General features: G+C 37.2%; 1 protein-coding gene across 1 annotated transcript in view; it reads left to right on the plus strand.

Annotated features, from left to right (window-relative positions):
* Positions 1-12317: 12317 nt before the first annotated feature.
* LOC115229025 (ornithine carbamoyltransferase, mitochondrial) overlaps positions 12318-15000 on the plus strand; it is a 31209-nt gene continuing 28526 nt past the window's right edge. Inside the window, exon 1 of the mRNA XM_029799456.2 lies at positions 12318-12642. Coding sequence (XP_029655316.1) covers positions 12560-12642 — 83 coding nt within the window. The 5' untranslated portion in view covers positions 12318-12559. The remainder of the gene's footprint in view (positions 12643-15000) is intronic.

Consider the following 15000-nt stretch of genomic DNA (forward strand, 5'->3'; position numbering starts at 1 on the left):
TAAAGTATTGCTTCCTAGGAATTTTATTTCACGACATTCAATGACTTTAAAAAATCTGTGAATTTACCTCTATAATATTGCTGTCGTTTTACTACGGATCTTCTTTGGTCAAGCAGGCTTTTATCAAAGATGTTCAAATTGTAACCATTTCACTTTTGGATATCAGAAACTAAAATGTACAATGTGTTCCTTTTTTTCTTTAAAGACAATAAGATATGACAGATATCTCTTCAGAATCGTTCCGCTAGTATCTCTGTTTAGATCTAGCCTTGCTGTTCAGAGAATATTAGCATATTTGGAAATTTCATTACCCACTAGAAGATAACCAACTTGTCCACGTCCTCTCTCACCAAAAATTAATGTCCTGGGCCTTCACTGCTGTGGATGTGTCACCAGTGATCATTAGAAAGTACTGCTGACATTCAAATTCAAGCTGATAAAGATACAGTAATACCTCACTTTACGAAACACCGGGTTTATGAGTTTTATTTTTCAACTCAGTTTTGTATGTCGAGCTGAAATTTTTCAAGCGCAAGATCCAAATTTTGAACGAAGTGCAAAAGTTTCTACTACTAAAACAAATGCTTCTGCATGTTATCGAGAAATTTAGAGAGAGCGAAAAAAAAATCTTCTTCTAAGCAAACAACTCTAAACTTGATTTTTAATTAGAAATCTATAAGTCCGTCTATGAGTGCTTGTGAATCAGTGATTGCGTCTACAAGTAATGGTATGCATGAGTCTAGTGCGAGTGAAAGTGATTCAGAAAACGATAATAATAATAATATTTTTTATCATAAGTTATCTTGACATTCTTTTTGCTCTTTACTATCTACTGTTGTTTTATTGCCATTTATTTACGAGTATTACTCTTTTACTCTTTTACTTGTTTCAGTAATTTAACTGTGGCCATGCTGGAACACCACCTTTAGTCAAGCACATTGACCCCATGACCTATTCTTTGTAAGCCTAGTAATTATTCTATCGGTCTCTTTTGCCGAACCGCTAAGTTACGGGGGCGTAAACACACCAGCATCTGGTGACAAGCGATGTTGGGGGACAAACACAGACACACAAACATATACACACATACATATATATATATATATATATATATATATATAATATATATATATATATATATATATATATATATATATATATATATATATACGACGGGCTTCTTTCAGTTTGCGTCTACCAGATCCATTCACAAGGCTTTGGTCGGCCCGAGGCTATAGTAGAAGACACTTGCCCAAGGTGCTACGCAGTGGGAATGAACCCGGAACCATGTGGTTGGTAAGCAAGCTACTTACCACACAGCCACTATAAATTTTAAAGGTAAAATATTTTTCTGGGATCGATTTATAATTTACAACATTGCTACTATAGAAATTATGCTCTACTTTGCGAGTTTTCGCTTTACAAGCGATCTCTGGGAATGAATTAATTCGTATATCGAGGCATTACAGTATATATATAAAAAAAAACTTCACATATAAGATTCGATGTTGACAAAATGAAAGATTCAGATTCTGTAGTATCTGAAGTCAACGTGGTCGGATCGTATGCTGCAGTCTTCAGTTTACTATAAAATAATAACTTGACTAACAATATGTACGAAGCATTTCATGAATCAGTTTTAGAAGTACTCGGGAAAAGAAGAACCCCCCCACCAAAAAAAAAAAAAACAATTGGTCACTGATGATATACTGGAAGTATGCGGTACAATGTAGAGGCGCGTGGCTTAGTGGTTAGGGTGTCAACATCACGATCGTAAGATTGTGGTTTCGATTCCTGGACCGGCGACGCGTTGTGTTCTTGAGCAAAATACTTCATTTCACATTGCTCCAGTCCACTCAGCTGACAAAAATGAGTAACGTTGCGATGGACTGGCGTCCCGTCCAGCTGGGGAACACATACGCCATAGAAACCGGGAAACCGAGCCTATGAGCCTGGCTAGACTTTAAAAGGGCGCATTTATTTATTATTATGCGGTACAATACAGGCTCTGAACAAGAACAAATGAACAGATGCTGAAGCAGCTTGATTACACATCGCTGTGAATTGGAGAAGTTCAGAAATGAAATGAAGGAAACCAAGGAAAAGTGGTAAACAGACACCATGATAACATCGAATCTGAGATAAAGATGACAACGGGAAGGCCACTTTTGACACAAGCGCGCGCAATATGCACGCCCACACAAACACCCACACTCCCCACACACTACACCTCCCCCACAAAATGTTAACAGAAGCGAAGCAACTAAAAGCTGTTGCAATTGGAACTGCTATTATAAGAAGCTGATCATGACCCCCACCGCACTGAATAATGTCACTATTAACAACAGAGGACTTGTGCATGCTCGGATACACCATACCGGAGTTGAAGAAACGATGCGCATGCTCAAAGAAGGAAAACCACAAGAAGTTGGCAACATCCTAGCAGAGCCCCTGAAATATGATAAACCATTATTCATCGATATAGAGGAAATGCGAAACAAAGTAGTGGGAAGAAAATGAACCCAATCCTTCGCGATACTCTTTCCAACGAAACGGACCTAATACTTTGCCAGTATAGAAGAACCTTTAGTTTGATTAGCTACCCAGTACAGCGTTGCCGACAATTCTCGTAAGCAGGTTTAAATGAAAGGTGAAAGAAATATTCGTAGAAGAACGGGCAGAATTCGGATTATAGGCGCTGGAGTGGCTGTGTGGTAAGTAGCTTGCTTATCAACCACATGGTTCTGGGTTTAGTCCCACTGCGTGACACCTTTGGCAAGTGTCTGCTACTATAGCCTCAGGCCGACCAAAGCCTTGTGAGTGGATTTGGTAGACAGAAACTGAAAGAAGCCCGTCGTATATATGCATATGTATATATATATATGTGTGTGTGTGTGTGTGTGTGTGTGTGTTGTGTGTGTGTGTGTGTGTGTGTGTGTGTGTGTGTGTGTGTGTGTGTGTGTGTGTGTGTGTGTGTGTTTGTGTGTCTGTGTTTATCCCCCAACATCGCTTCACAACCGGTGCTCGCGTGTTTACGTCCCCGTAACTTTGCTGTTCGGCAAAAAGAGACCGATAGAATAAGTACTAGGCTTACAAAGAATAAGTCCAGGGATTGATTTGCTCGACTAAAAGCGGTGCTCCAGTATGGCCACAGTCAAATGACTGAAACAAGTAAAGAGTAAAAGAGTAAATACATCAAAGCAGATATCTAACTCCAGATTGCAGAGCGAGAAACATCTCCAATGCCATGTAACCCAAACTTCAACTTCATTAACTTCAAAAAAGTCTTTTAACTATGTGTAGCATAAGATTTGGTGGCAAATAATGAAGTATTTCAGCTTCGACAGCAACTTCATCCGAGTGAGTCAAGCACTGTATGGAAATTCAAATTGCGCAGTTCTCCTGTATAACAACATAGCAGACTTCTTTAGGAGAACAAGAGGTCTTCAAGGCTATGTCACGAGTAGTCTAATATATACAGGGTAACTGAAAAGTCATCCCTTATTTTAAAATACTTATAAATTATTTATTAATTGTAATATTTTTCTCAATTTTTTTTTGTGTTTGTATTTTGAAATACAAGAATTTATTCTTTAATTGTATTGTTCTTGTCATTCACAAATGTCTGAATGCCCACTTTCCCAGGTGATGGACGGATCATTGTTGTCCGCATGAGTGGCCAGCCAGAAGCCTCAACTTAATGGCCTGTGACTTCTTTCTTTGGGATTGGCTAAAGGAACAACTCTACTGTACCTAACCAAAGGCTTTGGAAGAACTTGAAGGGCGAATATGTGAGGTTATGTTTTTTCCCATCCCACAAGAGTTTCTGGTGAAATCATTTGACACAATTCCTGGGCGACTCAAGAAGCTGGTGGCGACATCTGGAGCCCAAATCAAATTTTAAATAAAACCGCACACTAAAAGCTTTCCTTTCGTCCATATTTTTGTAAAATTTACAATTAATAAATAATTTATAAGTATTTCACATACATACATACATACATACATACATACATACATACATACATACATACATACATACATACATACATACATACATACATACATACATACATACATACATACATACATACATACATACATACATACATACATACATACATACATACATACATACATACATACATACATACATATATACATACCTATATATATGTGTGTGCGTGTGTGTATGACCACGTGTGTATCGTTGGCGATTTTCTTTCTCCGTCTTCCCTTCCATGGATCTTTCCTTTTTCTATGTTTCTGACGAAGAGCTCCGCTCGAAACGTCAAATCCCCCTTCTTTCTTTCCTTTCCTGAGCGTCCAATAACACTATACTTGTTCCACGTCCTCGCGTTGTTGTGTTTTCTCTTTGTTCATGTTTGGATCAACTATACATATAAACTAGTATAAATCAAACGAAGCAAAAAAACAATTCTTTCAAAGAGATGTAAAACATCCAATTCACTGGTACAACAGCTGAATACCACAGATAAACGGGGGTAAATACAAATATTAAATGAGATAGAGAAATGCAATTGACAAACTAACATTATGATATTATATAATTTACATTATAATAATATAATTTACATTATAATATAATAAAATATATAAATTAACAGCAAATGGAAAAAAAAACCCCAAATAAAACCAGCAATTTGTTTCGACTTATATACATTAGTTAATTTATAAAAAAAAATTCCTATCTATGTATACAAGCCTCTTCAGTGCCTTGGTTCCGAAAAAAAAACCTGACGAAATTATATGTAGAGAACTGTCAAATTGCAAAATACTGAGTCAAAATAGCCACGTGTTTGTATACATATATGTGTGTATGTATGCGTGTGTGTATATATGTATATGCGTGTGTATTTATCTATTAATGTAAACATGTGCATTTGTATAAGTGCATATATGAATACATGCATGCGCACATGTATGTATGTATGTATGTATGTATGTATGTATGTATGTATGTGTTTATATGTGTGTATATGTATGCATGTTTGTACGTTTGTGGTGTGTAAGTTTGGGTGTGTGTGTGTACGTGTGTATGTGCGTGCGTGCGTGCGTGCGTGTGTATGAGTTTATATGTGTGTGTGCGCGCGTGCGTTTCAGTGTGTGCGCGTGTGTGTGAGAAAGAGAGAGAGAGTGCATGTTTGTGCGTGTGCGCGTGCGTATGTGTGCGTGCGTTTAAATAACAGGGTTGTGGGAAAATACCTTTGGACAATTCTGCTTACAAAATACATTATACAGATGATAGGTGAGCTAAAAAAAAAAAAAAAGAAAAAAAAAAGACTTCAATTAACTGTGATTATCGTTGCAGTTAAACAATAAAACCACCATATAGCACTGAGGTTTGTAATTAAATCACACCCTCTCTCGCTATTTTCTCTCGCCGACTCTGCGCGCGCACACACACACTCACACTCATACACACACATGCGCACGCACGCACTCCCATGTATAATTTCCGAACAAAAGATTACTAAGGATTTTGAAGTTTCACTTCCGTTGTCTTCGTCAGTTTTATAACGCCAAGGCGACGACGCTTCGAAACCGCAATCAACATTTGCTTTGTAAGCTGATAAAAACGTGATACTTTTTTTTAAAAAACCTATTGAGTGAGCCTTGGATTAATGTTGGTCTCATATCACAATAAACAAGAGCAAACAATACACACACACGCACACAGGTGTGTGTGCGTCTGTGTGTTTTGGTCGAACAAATCAATCCCAAGACTATTTCTTTTAAAGCCTAGTACTTATTCTATCAGTTTCCTTTGCTGAACCGCTAAGTTACATGGATATAAGCACACCAGCACCGGTTGTCAAGCGGTGATGGGGGCATTAACACAGACACAAAGACACACACACAAAGACACACACACAAAGACACACACACACACACACACACACACACACACACACAAAGATACATATTCTCTCTCTCACACACACACATACATACATACATACATACATTATGGCTGCCCCCTCGTTATCGAGTATGGCCATTGCACGAAGATAACCACTCCATCTGAGCCTTTGCTTTAACACAAGAGCTTCTATACTTTCACATCGAGAGCCTTCCAATATTTCAAGATCACTGATGCGGCCCTTCCACTTAATGCCATACATACATACATACATATGCAACAAAATTCTTTCAGTTTCTGTCTACCAAATCCACTCACAAGGCTTTAATAGGCCTGTGGCGACATTTGTCCAAGGTGTCACGCAGCGGAACTAAACCTGGGACCATATGGTTGGGAAGCAAGCTTCTTACCACACAGCTATATATATATATATATATATATATATATATATATATATAATATATATATATATACACACATACATAAAGGTGAGTGGATAAACGAGACATGCAACACAGTATAGTGGTCTGATCAATAAGTATCCGGACTGTTGCTATAGTAACAAAGCTAAAGCACGCAAAGTGAAGTTGCTTAGCACAAATTGACCTTAAATTCTGCTGTGCATGCACACTAAGTTTTAATGTTCTAGTTCACTTCGTCTGTTTACAACAGAGCTTGGAAGGAAGGTGTGTAGCGTGTGATCGTCACATTGACCATGACAGAGAAAGCTGAGCAGAAAATCTGCATCAAATTTTGCCAAAAGCTTGGCGATACCTGCTCAGAGGCTTACGCAAAGTTTTCAGTGTTCTCGACACAATGAAGGAGATCTTGTGCAACTGAAACCCGAGTGTCTTTTTGGTCAGCTGAAAGCAGTTTTGGCACAAACTTGATAGACACGCGTCTCATACCCAAATCTCCAGTGATAATGGAATGAAATGAACCGTAAATAATCTGTACATCCTCTGATAACTCACGTGAAGTGATTCGACGATTTCCCATCACAGTTGCACACACAACTGCGATGTTTTTCTCAGTTCTGATGCTTGCGGCTCTCCTAGAACGTTCGTCAATATCGACAATTTTTTGGCCATCTTGGAAACGTCCAAACCACTCGTACACTTGTGTGCGGCTTATACACTCCTCTTTATACACTTACTGAAACTCTGTGTAGGCTTCTGAGCAGGTATCGCATTGACAACTTTCTCTGTCACCGTCAATGCGACGATCAGACACTACACACCTTCCTTCCAAGCACTGCTGTAAACAGCAGAAGTGAGCTACATCGTTAAAACTTAGTGCGCATGCACAGCAGAGTTCAAGGTCAATCTATATCAAACGGCTTTACTTAGCTTTGTTACTATGGCAACAATCCGGATACTTATTGATCAGACCTTGTATATTATTATTCATATTATTATTTAAGTTATATTAAAGGGATCTTTACCTCTTGACGTACAGATTTTTTAAATAATTTTTTGTAACTAAACACTTTCAAATTTCGGACACTGGTAGAATGTGTATATAAAACATGTTTTACTCATAGCATATTTGAGAAAAACTTATATTTACGAAATAATTTCACGTTAAAGTAGGCCTATTTCGGTAATTTCAACCAATCAATGACGTGTATTCAGCTGAATAAAATTACTGCCGTTGTTTGTCAACAAGAACTTCCGGCGGTGAATTTTTCCTTTGTCACTGTTATTTATGACAACCCTAACCCTAACCCTAACTCTAAAACTTTAAACCCTAACCCTAAAACCCTAACCCTGACCCTAACTCTAACCCTAAAATCCTAGCCCTAACACCCTAACCCTAAAACCCTAACCCTAACCCTAAAACCTTAAAGCTAAAACCAGTACAAACGCACGAACGATGTCATAAATAACAGTGACAAACGAAAAATATACCGCCGATAATTGTTGTTGACAAACAACGGCAGTAATCTTATTCAGCTGAATAAACGTCATTGATTGGTTGAAATTACCGAAATAGGCCTACTTTGACGTGAAATTACTTCGTAAATATAAGATTTTCTCAGAAATGCTAAGAGTAAAACATGTTTTATATGACACTTTCTATCAGTGTCCGAAATGTGAAACTATTTAGTTACAAAAAATTATTTTTTAAATCTGTACGTCAAAAGGTTGTCACCAGACCAAGCCATAACATTACATGACATGTAACGGATTCGCCAGAGGGGCAGACCCAACCCATAACATTATATGACATGTTGCAGATTGCCAGAGGGGCAGGGCCAAACCATAACATTACATGACATGTCACAGATTAGCCAGAAGGGCAAACCAAGCCATAACATTACATGACATGTCATGGATTCGCCAGAGGGGCAGCATCAATCCATAGCATTACATGACATGTCGGAGATTTGCCAGAGGGGCAGTACCAAACCATAACATTACATGACATGCTGGGGATTTGCCAGAGGGGCAGGCCCAACCCATAACATTACATGACATGTCGGAGATTCGCCAGAGGGGCAGACCCAACCCATAACATTATATGACATGTTTGGGATTCGCCAGAGGGGCAGGGTCAAACCATAACATTACCTGACATGTCGGAGATTCGCCAGAGGGGCACGGCCAATCCATAACATTACATGACATGTCATGGATTCGCCAAAGGGGCAGGGTCAATCCATAACACTACATGACATGTCGGGGATTCGCCAGAGGGGCAGACCCAACCCATAACATTACATGACACAGGAGTTGCTATATAGGCCCAAGGGGGCCCATATAGGCTATAGAGGTGCAGTGGTGCCTGTGTAGGCTATATAGATCCAGGGATGCCTATATAGTCTATAAATCCTTTGAAAAGTTTTTCAAAATTTTCATGAAAATCCTTTGAAAACATTTTTCAAGACTTTCATCAAAATTTTTTGAAAATTTCGCCAGAGGAGCAGTCTCAATCCATAACACTTCATTACCAGTCACAGATTTCGCCAGAAGGGCAGTTCTAATCCATAACACTTCATTATCAGTCGCAGATTTCACCAGATGGGTGGCCCCAATCCATAACACTACATTAATGGTCGTAGATTTCGCCAGAGGGGCAGCCCTTCCATAACACTACATTACCGGTTGCAGATTTCACCAGAGGAGCAGCCCTTCCATAACAGTCGCAGATTTCGCCACAGGGGCAGCACTTCCATAACACTACATTACGGTCGCTGGATCTCACCAACAAATTCAGTTCTTATCTTATCAGAATGATCAAAGTGAGATTTCTGAGCTACTGTACCTTTGTAATCACCTTGAAACTCTTCCGACTCTTTCTGAATCCACTGCACTGTCCTCAAATTGACAACCTAGAAAATTTTTTAAATTTTATATTTCCCACTAAGCAATAACCGATTTTCCACCCCATCCCGTTTATTCCAAAAGATAACCGTCTCCAAATATCAGAACATGAATTGAAGCATTCTTTCATATATTCTCCTACAGCAAGCACATATTTGGCTTGGTTTTTCAGTATCCTGTTTGTTTGAATTGTTGTTACAGTTTGAATCTCACAACTATTTTAATGAGATATTTGCTTGCAAATCCTGCCCATTTGATGACAATTATCATTTGGCACCTGAATATTCATAGACTGAAAGCTGGCTCGTGTGTTGTGTTGAAGATTATTCTCTTTTTGAGATGCCCTAGCCAGTCTGCCATATGTAGCAGAAACAGAATTTTGCTACAGGGCCAGTAGTTTTTGAGATGGTGGGGATAATCGATTACAGCGACTATAGTACTTGACTTGTACTTACTTTTATTGATCCTGGCAGGATGAAAGGCAAAGTCGACCTCGGCGACAACGGACTGAGTGAACATCCATCGTTAAGAATATAAATAATAAATGAATGGAAATTGAACTTGTGTTAGATAATAAGGCCTTAAGACAATAATGAATCTTCTCAGACACAACACAATAATAACAATCCTTTCTACTAAAGATACAATGCCTAAAATTTTGGGGAAGACATCAGTTGATCAAATCAACCTCAGTGTTCAGCTGGTTTTTATTTCATTCACCCCGAAAGGAAGAAAGGCAAAACTGACCTCGGCGGAATTTGAACAGTCATGATAATAATAATGAGAAGGTTAGAATTTGAATACAGATTCTTTAAAGCAAAGCTAAACAACAACGACTAACATAGAAGTTGTCGCACAAAGCAACATCCACTTGGTTGCTGGATCTTTAAGAAATAGCAACCAAAACCTCCCTCAAATAACACCTCATTGGGATAATTCTCAAACAGTATGTTCTAAAAGTTATTTGTAAAATCGTAAATTTCGATAGCACAAACATTTTCGGCACTACTTAAATACGGAGGTCCCAATGCATCCACGTAACGATATGTTTTTACAGTGCATAGTAGTTAGGGTTAATTTTTAGGGTCAGTTTTAGGGTTAGGAGTTAGGCTTTAAGGCAGTGGTTCCCTATCGATTTTTGGCCATGCCCCACCGAATCATTTTTAAAATCCTGATGTTCCCTTGTGATATTTAATTTTTGTTATTCAAAATTTGGTTAATGTTTACAATATCATTTGGAAAGAAAAGAAAAAAAAATAGTGCAGCCGGAAGTCGTTCTTGACAAACAACAGCAGTAATTTTAATCAACTGAATACACGTCATTGATTGGTTGAAATTAGCAAAATACAACTTTAACAAAAAATAACTTCCAAAATACAGAATTTTCTCAACAACGCCTAGAGTAAAAGATGTTTTATGTGACACATTCTACCAGTATACGAAGTTTGAAAGTGTTTAGTTGCAAAAAATTATCTTTTAAATCTGTCGGTCAAAAGGAAAAGCTCCTATTAAAGTTTTATCATATAAAGTTACATTATTATTTAAAGCAGCTAAGTTTCTTTAAGGAGCCTACAAAATTTTAAGTTGCATAGGGCCGAATCAAACTCTCTTAAATAACACACACACACACACACACCACACACATATATATATATATATATATATATATATATATATATATATAATATATATATATATATATGTATACGTGTGCGTCCATGTGTGTATGTGTGTGTGTGTGTGTGTGTGTATACCTGTTCGCGGAGTCTACCTGTTTACTTGGTAACTATTAAGAACTTTCCATAGTGAGACCGTTATTGACCTGCGATATGTTGTTTCTCTGTATGTTGTATGAATATGTCATAATCTGATATGATACCTCTTGTTTGCCTGTCTATCCTTTTGCACTATTACACACACACACACACACATTTGTGTTTGTATGTATTATGTTTAAATAAATGTATGTGTGTATGTATACACGCAAGCATGCATGTATGTATGTATGTATGTATGTATGTATGTGTATGTATGTATGTATGTATGTATGTATGTATGTATGTATGTATGTCATTGTTCAGTTTTATTTCCAGATTTCTTGCCAATAGAGAAAGAGCCGGTTTCTAACCTAGATCCAAGCCTCATTCATTGGAATTTCAGCATCAACAGCAGGGTATGTATGTATGTATGTTTTGTTTTGTGTATATATTCTCATGCATGTAATTGCATATCTGGACATCCTCACATATATTTAAATGATAAACTTCAGGAAAGTTTTACAGATTTTTACAGTTCCTGTGATGTATGTATGTATGTATGTATGTATGTATGTATGTATGTATGTATGTGTGTATGTTTGCATGTATTGTATGTATAAACAAACAGGAGTAAAACCTAGACAATATATGAAGTAGTATTCAAAAGCACAGGTGTAGCCATGTTGCTATGAAGTTCCCTCTGCAGCTACATGCATCCGGTCTACTTACAAGTGTTTAACTAAAAATTAAACCTGTTTGGTGGATTCTCCACCAGTCTCGTCAACAAACATTCAGTTATTCGACAATACAAACTCCTATTCGGGATCTTTTCGCTTTGACCGGCAGATTTTTAAAATAATTTCTTTGTAACTAAACACTTTTAAACTTACACATTCTACCAGTATACGAAGTTTAAAAGTGTTTAGTTACAAAGAAATTATTTAAAAATCTGCCGGTCAAAGCGAAAAGATCCCCTATTCGCGAAAATAACGTGTAAGTGGCTGAGTATCCCATAGACACTAGTACCATTAAAGCAAGTCTCATGCCCGTATCAACGTCAAGCAGTATGCTACAAAGCCGGCAGAGCTGGCAGAAACGTTAGCACGTCGGGCGAAATGATTAGTAGTATTTCGTCTGCCGTTACGTTGTGAGTTCAAATTCCGCCGAGGTCGACTTTACCTTTCATTCTTTCGGGGTCGATAAATTAAGTACCAGTTACGCACTGGGGTCGATGTAATCGACTTAATACCTATGTCTGTCCTTGTTTGTCCCTTCTATGTTTAGCCCCTTGTGGGTAATAAAGAAATGAGTATGCTACAAAGCTGAAACTTTGAAGGACATGGAAAACTCACTCCCATTATCGAACCGAAATATGCGTAAGACACTGTCAACTTTGGTGAGATTTGAATCCAGTGAGCAGAAAGCTGAAGAGAATACTGCAGGAGCTTTATTGGACGCTTTTACGGCTCTTGTAAGTTTGCTGAGAGTCTTTTGTCCGACAGTTTTCAGAAAATGAAATCTCTATTTTGTTGTAATTACAGGTCTTTCAAGGGAGATCACCGCGTTACACACCATTCGCTGCAATTCTCAGAATGTCCCTTCTTCGCGTTATCCGTCCTAAATTGTCTAAATTCTGTGCTTGTGCAACGAACCGTTTGTGTCAGCAAAATTACAGGTAAGAAATATATGCATACATTACACGCACAAGTGCTAAATTCTCATACTCTCTTATCAGTTTTTATGATAAGAGCATTTAACGGATGTCACATATATAGCTTCTGTTAGGATAGTTTCTGTAAAATATTTAGTTTGCTCATTCCACATGTTTAAATGGATCCTGTTAGATAATCTATTTAAATTGAAATTTAATTCTATAATGATGGTTTTTTTTCCAAGTTCGGGCATAATTCTCTGCTATTGGGCAGAGCAAATGCTCGCAAGCAAAACAAATTTTAGTTTTGAGCATATGTTACCTATCTCATGTGAAATGATAACCAAGCATCAAGGATGTATTCAAATGTGATATATTGCTCAACCTTGTCCATTTGATAAAAACATCAAGGCAGTTTTATTGTTCAGGTGATAGGGTTCATACCTGTCCCAAGAACAAGTGTGCCAAGTGAGGTGAATAAAACTCGAATGACAGGCCAGGACTGGAAGCCGCGTCACCGATTCGACTCTCCGGGATCTTGTCTAAGATCTGTGTTACTGTGATAATTACATTCCACGTTCCGCGTTTGATAACCATTATTTATCTTCAGGTCAAGTGCACGCGAAAAACCTATAGGTTGTTTCCTACTTTAACGCCACAAAAAGAAAAATTACTATTTACTGTTTACCTTCAAGTCACGCTTAATCAAAAAAACCTCTGGGTTGTTTCCTACTTTAACACCGTAAAAAGACTAAACAATAGTACTAAGGCAAAATTGAAATATTATTGTATACTTTGTGACTCATTATTTTCCTGTATTCAGGACCTCTCATTAAATCTCTAAGTTTGTAAGATGCTCAATCATAGCAGAAATTAGATTAGCGAAAATATGTTCATGAATGTTTCTCCTTTATGTATACAGGCAGACAAGATTACGAGTAAAGGCACTGCTTGTCGGTTGTCAAAGTTACTTTTTTTGCAGCACTCAGTGCATGAATACATATGCAAAAAGCAATGTGGCACATGTGAACGTATTTTCGTTAATCGTATTTCTTCTGTTAATGAATTCTTTAATTTTATTCGAAAATATTTAATATTTTGCAGTTTAGGATTAAAAAAAAAAAACGATTTTGATATATGCCCACACACACACATACACATATATAAAATGCGTGTGCATTTTGAATATATAAAATGCACACACTCATTTTATATATTCAAAGGTCGTAACTGGATCGTGTTTCCACGAAAACAAGATGTTATGAACAAGAATATTATTCAATAATGCAAATATTTTAATTTCAGTTTCTTTGTTCCTTTTTTTTAATGTTAAGATAAGAAACAATTAGCCGATGACAAGTGGTGAGTTCTTTCCAATTTCAAATCAGTGGGGTGTGATTTGAAAGAGGGAGAGAGAGAGAGATTTGGCTGTTATTTCTAGCAGATCGACTGATTACGTCGGCTTGTCAACATCAGAGCTGAGCAAGCGGTTATTAATTGGGGAAGCATTTTTGTTTTGTACTCATAACCAGCAACTCAAATTCCAACCGTTGTCATAACAACTTCCTATCAATTTTGGAAGCGGGTGGGAAAAGTATATATAAACGTTAAGATCCCATTCCTCTTCCTTTATGCCATAAATTGTGTACATGTTTTTTTTTTTAATACATATTTAATTGCGTCTGCAAGGTCAACGAACTAGAATGAGATTGCATGATGCAATAGCTGTACTATGTATAACTTTACTGTGTAAATAACTGTACAAAAGGGATCATAATTCGAAACCATTTTATCATTGTTGTGTCATTAAAAACTAAGGAAACCATGAACGTTACATTATCACATATTTTTCATCTTGCTTTTATCAGAGATTAGTTTATAATAATAATTATTATTATTAAATTATTTTAATTTGAACTCTAACTCACTTTACATATCTACACATTTTGCAGTTTGGCTAGATAGTGCTTAGTTCTGAGTGGGTGTACACTACATGAGTAACTCAATTATAGCTGATTTGACTAGAGTAGTGGCGGTGAGATTCTAGGCAATAATGAATCATCAATAATGATCTGAAATTTCACAATTCCAAATACAGGTACAATATCTACTTTCCAGACAGTAGTTGTTGGTGGTCTAGAACTTCTTATAATCTACTCTAATTTATGAGCAAGAACTTTAAATTCCTGTGGCCACGTCACAAGTCTACTGGTACCTTACACAGTACAGTAAAATAAGTAAGCATCAATGATAGTGCTTATCACTCAAATTCCATCTTTACTATTAATAATGAAATGTAAGGTCATCAAATGCTGTACTTCTTAGGTCTAGATTATCTGCAAATCAGCCCTGATCAGGCAAACCTATGATTTAGGGCATTCC

Source organism: Octopus sinensis, linkage group LG2 (genome assembly GCF_006345805.1).
Source record: "Octopus sinensis linkage group LG2, ASM634580v1, whole genome shotgun sequence".
Classification (NCBI taxonomy): Eukaryota; Metazoa; Mollusca; class Cephalopoda; order Octopoda; family Octopodidae; genus Octopus; species Octopus sinensis.